This window comes from Brassica rapa, chromosome A01 (genome assembly GCF_000309985.2).
Source record: "Brassica rapa cultivar Chiifu-401-42 chromosome A01, CAAS_Brap_v3.01, whole genome shotgun sequence".
Taxonomy (NCBI): Eukaryota; Viridiplantae; Streptophyta; class Magnoliopsida; order Brassicales; family Brassicaceae; genus Brassica; species Brassica rapa.
This window is the reverse complement of record NC_024795.2, coordinates 25,418,177-25,428,215: the sequence shown is the minus strand read 5'-3', so window position 1 is coordinate 25,428,215 and position 10,039 is coordinate 25,418,177. Positions and strand designations below refer to the sequence as shown.

General features: G+C 38.6%; 1 protein-coding gene across 1 annotated transcript; it reads right to left on the bottom strand.

Moving 5' to 3' along the window:
- Nucleotides 1-643: 643 nt before the first annotated feature.
- On the bottom strand, nucleotides 644-9,205 carry LOC103842134 (pectinesterase/pectinesterase inhibitor 3). Its single transcript, XM_033286954.1, has 3 exons — nucleotides 8,502-9,205; nucleotides 6,827-7,310; nucleotides 644-1,445 (listed from the first exon to the last, which is right to left on the bottom strand). The coding sequence occupies exons 1-3, from the start codon at nucleotides 9,102-9,104 to the stop codon at nucleotides 754-756; spliced, it is 1,779 nt and encodes a 592-aa protein (XP_033142845.1). The 5' UTR covers nucleotides 9,105-9,205; the 3' UTR covers nucleotides 644-753.
- Nucleotides 9,206-10,039: the final 834 nt, after the last annotated feature.

Genomic DNA, 10,039 nt, shown 5'->3' with positions numbered 1-10,039 from the left:
TTTATCTAATGATTTTAAAAATCATCTTAGTGATGACATGTGGTTACAAAAAAAATTGTAATGTTTCTCAATTAATATATATAGGATATGCGACATGTAATGAATACAAAGATAATAAATTATTGTTAGGAGTAAAGTAAGGTAAGATATTGGTCGGCCAAATATAAGGTAGACCATAATACCTAATAATCTTGCTTTGCATGTTTTTGTGGTTTTAGGATTGGGCTTTGGGCCTTTGTGTCGGTTGGCCGTGGGCCTTTGTAAGGTTAATGGGCTTTGTCTCTTTATTTATCTAAAATCAATTTGAGTAAAAAAAAAAAGAGTGGGTGCAGTAATTTTACATAAGTAGATTTTTCAAAATTCATTCTCTTTTAATATTATAGATAAGCTCAAAATATTTTAGACTCGGTTAAATGTACGTTTCGTGAATCAAAACTAAAACAACATGAAAGAAACATAAAATGGTAATCCATATATTAAAAAACATTACCCAACATGTTCTAGATAAAAATACAGTGAAAAATCAGATAATGGACGGGTTCGAGAGATAGCCAAAATCATTTATAAACTCACAATAATTTGTATAAGAATCAAATGGTGATCAGTCTCAACTAATCTCCAATACTACGATCTAGAAAAGAAATGAAAACACACAACGCAAACACAGTTTAAATTATTGATAAAATCAACAATTATTCGACCAACAATATATAGGTTACATACACAGTACACTTCACAACAATAACATCTCAATTAAAGACCAAGCGAGAAAGGGAACCCGGTCGAGCGTAACCAGCCTCCACCGCCGATAAACTGACCAGCAGTATATCTTTGAGCTTCAGAAGCAGCTGTGATTACCTTAAAGCCCCTCCACTTCACTCTCCTTGCAGTTCCAGCCCCTGCTCCTTTATTCGCATACTCTCTATAAGTCAAAGTGTTCAACGCAAACGTCCCGGTCCACTCGAACCACCCTTCCGGTCGGATCACGTCCGAGATATCCGACTGCATTATCACTGTTTGTGAATACTCTTTCCACGGCCGACCAAGATATGTCGGAAAATGACTTCTCACGCGCTGTAAATCCGACGTGGCACCGATCCTACATTTTTGGATAACTATCCCAGTGTTCTGGTTAGGATCGGTCCTTCCTTGTGCCGTGACCATGTTTTTCTGGCCGGAGTTTGGTCGGCGAGCGTGGATGTCGCAGTTTTGGAGAACGACAGCGGCGTTTCCGAAGATGAAGTCGACCGTTCCGGCGATGAGGCACTTGACGAAAAACTGACGGTTAGAGTGGACGTAAAGAGTATCTTGGTAAGCTAACATATCGCATTGGTAAAAAGCGGAGAAGTCAGAACCGACACGGAGAGCCACTGCTTGATGCTTCGACGGACCCGCCGTGTTTTGGAAAGTGATGTCACGCGCTAGAAATCTCTCGCCGACAGCAGCTGGACCCCACAGGAATAGAATATGAATTAGTTTAACGGCATCATTAGTTAAAAGGACGATAAACACAAAACTTGTTTTGCTGGAATATCACTTTAGTTAAACGGATTTATAGTTTTTATCTTCATATAAAATATTTTTAAAAGTGGAAAAGAAATTAAATGCAGCTTGAGATGTGATGATAACTAATGTGTACTTTAATGAAATGATTTAACAAATGTAAACAAGGACACGATCGGATAGAAGTCAACAACAATTAAACAAGAAAAAAAAAGGGTTAAAGGCTCTCTGCACGAGTGGATGAGCCATTAACCCAATCCACGACAAGTGAACTAGAAAAGCATAAGAATGAATGTTGAGATAAGCTTGAAGTAGCTTAGGATACAAGCTACCTAATCCTAATAAGTTATGTCTATCTTTAAGGATTAGGAAATATATATTTGTGTTAGTCCTAATGAGTTTAGGATAATTAGAGTCTTATATAAGGAGATACCAACATGTGGTATAACTTAATGTGTTGTGAGCTTTAGATGTGAGTGAGTTCTAAGGCAATAAGAATTGAGGTCTTATTATACTTGTGTGATCAATCTCGACGTTATACGAGTTCGTGTGATTAAGGGTGTGATACAATAAGTGGTATCAGAGCCACAGAAAAGATATGGGAGAAGTAATTCCGGTGACGATGAAGAAAGAAGGCGGAAGTTCCTCATCTATTAAGTGTCCGATGCTCACCTCGAGCAACTACACGGTGTGGGCTATGAGAATGAAGATAACGTTGAAAGTACACAAAGCTTGGGAAGTGATTGAGACAGAATCTGCAGATGGTGAGAAGAACGACTTAGCTACAGCTTTGTTGTTCCAATCTATCCCGGAGGCTCTTATACTTCAAGTAGGAGAGCTTGATACAGCAAAAAAGGTGTGGGATGCGATTAAACTGAGACATATGGGAGCTGAAAGAGTAAGAGAGGCACGACTGCAAACGTTAATGGCTGAGTTCGATCGGTTGCAGATGAAAGACTCCGAGAAGATTGATGATTTTGCTGGAAAACTCTCTGAAATTTCATCAAAATCTGCAGCGTTAGGAGTCACTATTGAAGAACCGAAACTCGTCCGAAAATTTCTTAAGTGTCTCCCAAGAAAGAAGTACATACAAATCGTGGCTTCTTTGGAGCAAGTACTAGACTTAAATAATACAGGCTTTGAAGACATAATAGGGCGTTTGAAAGCATACGAGGAACGTGTATCTGAGGAAACAGAAGCAGAAGAAGAAAAAGGAAAACTTATGTATGCAAATAGCGAAAACCAACAAAATCTGTCTAATCAAAGCAACAATGGCGGATCGACAAGTTCTGGTGGCTATCAAGGTCGAGGTTATAACAGAGACTATAGAGGTAGAGGTCGAGGAGGACACTACTTTGGTAGAGGAAGAGGACGTGGAAGAAATTTCGACTATTCAAGAATTACATGTTATCGGTGTGATAAAACCGGACACTTTGTTGCAGACTGCCCGGATCTTCATCTCAAACTCCAAGAGACACAAGAAATCGAGAAGGATGAGACACGGAACGCAGACGAGCTCATGATGCACGAGCTGGTCTTCTTAAATGAGAAGAACGTAGTCCCCGAGAAGTTCGAAACAAATGCAGGAGAAAATATGTGGTATCTCGATAATGGCGCAAGCAACCACATGACAGGAGATAAGCGATATTTTTCAACTATTAACAAAGAAATTACAGGAAAAGTACGCTTCGGTGATGATTCCCGCATTGATATCAGAGGCAAAGGAACGATATCATTCATCGACATGAATGGAGAATCAAGGAAGATGACAGATGTGTACTATATTCCCGCATTAAAAAGCAATATAATCAGTCTAGGTCAAGCAACTGAAGCAGGTTGTGACGTTCATATGAGTGGCGAGCAGTTAACTATGCATGATCAAAAAGGGAAAGTACTTGTGACGGCAAGGAGATCAAGAAACCGTTTGTACAAAGTCCATATGGGTATAACGGACGACTCAAAAGTTCACCTAACCATGGCAAGCGAATCAAGCAAGTGGCACGCAAGGTTGGGTCACGTAAATCACGAAACGATGAGGTCAATGATGCAACGAAAGCTTGTGATAGGAATGCCAAGTATGAACGTTGAGAGTGAAGTCTGTCATTCTTGCCTAATGGGAAAGCAGACGAGACGCGTATTTCCGCAAGCTACACACTATCGAGCCACCGAGAAGCTACAGCTGATACATGGAGATCTTTGTGGCCCGATAACACCAAAATCTCAAGCCGGAAAACGCTACATATTTGTTCTCATTGATGACTACTCAAGGTACATGTGGACGTCTCTGATGTCAGAGAAAAGCCAAGCTTTTGAGACATTCAAAAAGTTCAAAAACCTAGTAGAACAAGAAACGGGAAAGAAGATTCAAACGTTTAGAACAGATAGAGGAGGAGAATTTGTTTCAAGCGAGTTTAATGGCTACTGCGAACTATCAGGAATAAAAAGACACCTCACAGCTCCGTACAGTCCACAGCAGAATGGCGTTGTAGAAAGACGCAATAGAACCTTAATGGAGATGACTCGCAGTATACTCAAACATATGGATATGCCAAACTATTTTTGGGGAGAAGCAACTCGACATTCAACCTATCTCTTGAACAGGATCGCAACAAGAGCACTCAAAGATAAAACTCCATATGAGCTATATCACGAGAAGAGGCCAAACATCGATCACCTTAGAGTATTTGGATGCATCGGATATGCGAAAATCGAGAAATCACAGCTGAAGAAGCTAGATGATAGATCAAAGATGTTGGTAAATCTTGGAACAGAACCTGGATCAAAGGCTTGCCGGCTATATGATCCAGAAAGTCGCAGAGTGATTGTGAGTCGAGACGTCGTGTTCAACGAAACAAAGAGCTGGAACTGGGGGAAAAACAACAACGAACATGAACAAGAGACGAGTGATGAAAGTTTCACTGTGACCATTGGAGAATATGGAAACCATGGGATTGAAGAGAGATATAAAGAGAAGACGAGCTTTGATAAACTCAAAGTGATTGGAGACACTGAAACAGAACACAAAGAAGATGATGCAGAAAAACAGAGCAACGAGCTCGAAACAGGGGAGGTCGAATCCGATGAAGAGGAAGCTTCACAGCCAACTCTACGACGGTCAACACGAGTGTCCAGCAAACCAAAGTATCTAGAGGACTACCTCATGTTCGCATTCGAAGAAGGCGAGAGGTTGTTGCTGTGCCTCAATGATGAGCCTTTAAGCTTCTCAGAAGCAAAGAAATCAAAGAAGTGGACAAAAGCTTGTGAAGATGAGATCGATTCCATTGTCAAAAACGATACTTGGGTGCTGGTCGACTTGCCATATGGAGCTAAAGCAATTGGTTTGAAGTGGGTTTTCAAGCTTAAACGAAACGCAGATGGTACAATCAATAAGTTTAAGGCTCGACTTGTAGCAAAAGGATACGTGCAGCAATATGGAGTAGACTTTGACGAGGTCTTCACTCCAGTAGCTCGTTTAGAGACAATACGACTACTTATAAATCTAGCAGCAGCTAATGGGTGGGAAGTACATCATCTGGATGTAAAAACAGCTTTCTTACATGGCGAGCTGAAAGAAGTTGTGTACGTATCGCAGCCTGAAGGCTTTGAGAAAAAGGGCCAAGAAAATAAGGTCTATAGATTAAACAAAGCGTTGCATGGACTGAGACAAGCGCCGAGAGCCTGGAATACAAAGCTTAACAAGATACTTGTGGAGCTAAAATTCGACAAATTCACAAAAGAGCCATCGGTATATAAGAAGCTAGTAAACGGACATCTCCTTATAGTTGCAGTCTATGTAGATGATCTTTTCGTGACAGGAACAAGCCGAGAAGTTATTGAAGAATTTAAGAAGAAAATGGCATCAAAGTTTGATATGAGTGATCTTGGCGTGTTAACATATTACCTTGGAATCGAAGTTCATCAACATGAAGGAAGTATCACCTTAAGTCAAGCTCAATATGCACGCAAGATCATAGAAGAAGCAGGGATGAGCCAATGCAATTCAGTACAAACACCAATGGAGGCGGGACTGAAGTTGTCCAAGTCGGAAACAGAGGAAGAGATCGATGCTACAGGCTTTAGAAGAAATGTTGGATGTCTGCGATACCTACTACACACACGACCGGATTTAGCTTATAGTGTCGGAGTGTTGAGCCGTTATATGCACTCACCGAGAGCATCACATGGCGCTGCAATGAAGCAGTGCTTAAGATATTTACAGGGAACAGCGAGCTTGGGTTTAACGTTTAGACGAGTAGCTTCAAAGGTGCCAAGGCTTATTGGATATAGTGACAGCAGCTACAACACTTGTCCTGATGATGGTAAGAGTACAACCGGTCACATATTCTATCTTGGAGAAAGCCCGATTACTTGGTGTTCACAGAAACAAGATGTTGTTGCATTGTCTTCATGTGAGGCAGAGTTTATGGCTGGAACAGAAGCAGCAAGACAAGCCTTGTGGTTACAAGAGTTGCTAAGTGAAGTCACCGGACGTCCATGCGAGAAGGTAACTATACGGATCGATAATCAATCGGCCATAGCTCTTACTAAGAACCCAGTCTTCCATGGAAGAAGTAAACATATACATTCCCGATATCACTTCATAAGAGAATGTGTGGAGAAGGAACAAATTGAAGTGGAGCATGTTTCGGGAGATAAGCAAAAGGCTGATATCTTAACTAAAGCATTAGGGAGAATCAAGTTTGTGGAAATGAGAAGTTTCGTAGGAATGGAAGACTTGAGAGAAAAGAACTTCAAGCTTAAAGGGGAGAATGTTGAGATAAGCTTGAAGTAGCTTAGGATACAAGCTACCTAATCCTAATAGGTTATGTCTATCTTTAAGGATTAGGAAATATATATTTGTGTTAGTCCTAATGAGTTTAGGATAATTAGAGTCTTATATAAGGAGATACCAACATGTGGTATAACTTAATGTGTTGTGAGCTTTAGATGTGAGTGAGTTCTAAGGCAATAAGAATTGAGGTCTTATTATACTTGTGTGATCAATCTCGACGTTATACGAGTTCGTGTGATTAAGGGTGTGATACAATAATAAAAGCCAAGAAAATGATGGATCAACACTCAGCACATGACCCAGGTCTTACAAAGCGTTTTGTTCAGTTATGGCAATTCAAGTTCAAATTTAATTTATCTCGTCACTAGGCTAAACGTGCGAATCATCAATCATATGTTGTAGGGCTACTAAGACTAAGAATCTACATGTGAATATTTAATGTACTTGAAAAGAGTAAAGATTTTCGACCAGAAACAAGGGCCAATTCAAATCATTTTTCAAAAAGAAAAATAAATAAATAAAGTTGCTTACCAACGGTGGCAGAGTGAAAGGTGGTGCTACCGTCCACGACGTTTCTATTTCCAGTAATAATAGTTCTTGTCCGACCATCTCCCATAAACATTATGTTCTTTTTTTTCTTCGACACTTCCACATTCTCTCTATAAACACCTGCTTTTATATGTATCACATACCTCCTTTTACTATTATCCGGGGCAGCCGCAACGGCAGCCGCAATAGTCTTGAATTTACCGCTACCATTAGCAGCCACAGTAGCATCGGCTCTCACTGAAGACCCTTGAAGAAGCCTCCTATCTCCCGCGGATAACCAAGTAGGCCACCCCTTGGCGTCTAATTCTTCGGAGCCGGCAATATCTACGGCCTCCGGAGTCTTCTCCTCCTTGAGTTTACGGTTGTTTGAGGACAATTTAGCTTTTAGTTCGAAGTTGGCTATGTCGGTATCAGTCATGTTCTTGATCATTGCTAGGGCGTTGCTGCACATATGCTCGACGTGTACCTACACATAACTTATCTCGTTATAAAACTTTATTTAAAAACTAGGCTTGGGCTTTCTGGTCCGGTTTGGACCAATTTCTTTTGGGTCCTAGAAATTTCATCCAATAGGTATTTGTAAATTTTTGGTTTGGATTGGTTTTTTACGGGTTTGGGTCAGTTTGGTGTCTATAAAATACCTGTAATTTTTGAGTCTAGATTAGGTTCGGATATTTATGATCTAAAAAAACATACAATACCCTAACCCCATCAAATTTAGTTAAAATATGTCATATATATAAAATTTTACAAAAATAATTTAATTAATAATTAAAATAAAACATTTTTAAACTTTAAATTCTACATTTAAAACATCGTATTACTTGAAAAATGCTACAAAACAAAAAAAATTATTTTTTTTTCAAAAAAAAAACAAAAAAGTATTTTCAACTAACTCATAAAAATAAAATATGGAAAATAGAATACAAACAAATCATAGTTTGAGTATTCATGTTTTAAATCGGGTATGAATCGGTTTTTATCGGGACGGGTCTATTTAGATCAGTTCTTTTCGGATCCGGGTCTATTCGGTCGGTTTTTTCGGTTATGGTTCTTCCGGTAGAGAAATTTTAGATCTAATAGGTATTTGTAAACTTTTTGTTCGTTTTGAGATTGGGTATTTTCGGTCGGTTCTGGATCAGATTTTTGGGTCCCGGTAAAATGCACATGCCTATTAAAAATAATCATGTTATCACAAATTTTTAGAATGAAATACACTCCAATAGCAACTGATAGCAACTATTTCTACCAACACTAGGCACTAGCTAACAACATTTCATTATCAGAAAGTAAATACCAATAAAAATATAGAGAATTGTATTGTGACAAAAAAACATAGAGAATTGTCAAAGTAATGTGATGCGATGTGTGATTTATTTAGTTTTCTTGTTATCTATAATTTTTGTTTCATCGCATTCATTCGTAGCCCCGCGATGAAATAACAGAATAGTGACGTTATGTTGAGCCATTTCAGATTCCATACTAAATTTATTGAACCAAAACAAATGCATTTTATCTGTCCACATTTGAAAATTTTAAATTAAATCAATTTTTTTTCATACTGATCTTATCTTATACATTTCACGTATTTATATTTAGTTATTATGCAATTCCACATGATAGCCGTAATGGGTAAAGAATGGATGTTTTTACATACCTGACCCTTCAACAAGAACTTACGAACTTTCTTGTCAGCATCATCATGAGAGAATCCATCGAGACAAGTCTCCTGGTTGGTAATGGCAGAGCTTATTAGGGTTTTGAGATCACCGGCGTGTTCCCTCAGAGTTTTCTTGTTAGGATACATTTGGAGATCTTCTAATGTCTCATGAAGCTCATCAAGGGTCTCATCAATAGTCTCCAAACAGTCATGAAGCGCCGTCTTCTCACGTGGAGTCAGTCCTTTCATGTTCTTGATCAGTTTCTTCACGGTGAAGTAATTGTGTTCCACGGCGGTTGTTGTTAGGTTAAGCGAGGCCTCAATGACGTCTTTCTGCGACGTCAGTTTGACGCCGCCAGACGTGGCCACGGCGGAGATGCAGAGCTCAGGGTACAGCGTGGAGCTGCAAGCGGATCTTAGCACGGCGTGAGAGGACGGTGATAGAGGTTCTTTTCTGTTTCCGTTGGCTTTTGAAGCTCCGGCGGCGATTCCGGTGACGGCAGCCACGAGGAGCAATGCTACGGCAGCTGATAGTAAAACAAGTTTCTTGTTTTTCTTGAAATTATCTTTGGAGAATATTTCGTTGATAGATGATGCCATTGTTTGACACTGATGAGTGAGAGTGGTGAATGTTCCTGTGAAGAGTGGGGTGTTAATTATATTGATGAAATTAAAATCAGAAACGATATTTATTTTAACGGCTTTTATTTTATTTTTCTTCTTACTTCTTTTTATTTTATTATTTGAGTGTAAATTTAGTGAAAAAACACATGTTATAAGCCGCCACGTTAACAGAAGATAAGATTTTTTCTTAAAGAGAATATTATTCTAGTTATTTGAGTACCACAGAAGTACTATTGTCTTGTTCCCAAATTTGTATTCTTGTATTAGGTTTTGATATTTTCCGAAGACAAGTCTAACCAGAACATGCGTTGCCTTTGCCTTGAAACTTCTATATTTTGTATAAGTTGCTGTTATTCGTGAAATTAATATTAATATCTAAAAGAAAAATATGACTTTTTAATACAGAAAATAATAATATAGTCTAAGTAAAAGAATACGAAGTAAAAGAATTCACCTAGGTTGCATGTTCTAAGTTAAAGAATTCTGACGTCAGTAAGACATATCACACATGCAGGTATGCATGGTATGCATGACTACACTACTATAACCGGAGAAAAAACTAACGTACAGCTTATAAACTGGAACTGAGTATATATCGATGTCTTTGGAAATATATGTGATTTTAGAAGTAGTCTCCCAAGTTACAATTTCGATTATTTGGATACCCTGAACAAGTTGTTTACAAATTTGTAATACTCTATTAGACATAAGTTTGAATTCTCAAAATTAACAAAGTAACTTGATTAGAACCAAACCAAATGAAGAAATGATTTGAGTAAGAACGAATCTAATGAACCAACACTAAAGTAAACCAGAAATTAAATTGAATAAAAGCAAAACCAAACCGAACGACAATTACAATTATATGAGTAAGAGCATCTCCAAAAGAAACTCTATAACTTTAAATATAG

Bases quoted from the DNA above. Each gene is read 5' to 3' on its own strand.
- LOC103842134 (XM_033286954.1), bottom strand. From the start codon at position 9,104: ATGGCATCATCTATCAACGAAATATTCTCCAAAGATAATTTCAAGAAA. The intron at 7,311-8,501 runs GTATGTAAAAAC...AGTTATGTGTAG, and splicing joins AGTTCTTGTTGAAGGGTCAG to GTACACGTCGAGCATATGTG. The intron at 1,446-6,826 runs GTAAGCAACTTT...TGTGGGGTCCAG, and splicing joins CTTTCACTCTGCCACCGTTG to CTGCTGTCGGCGAGAGATTT.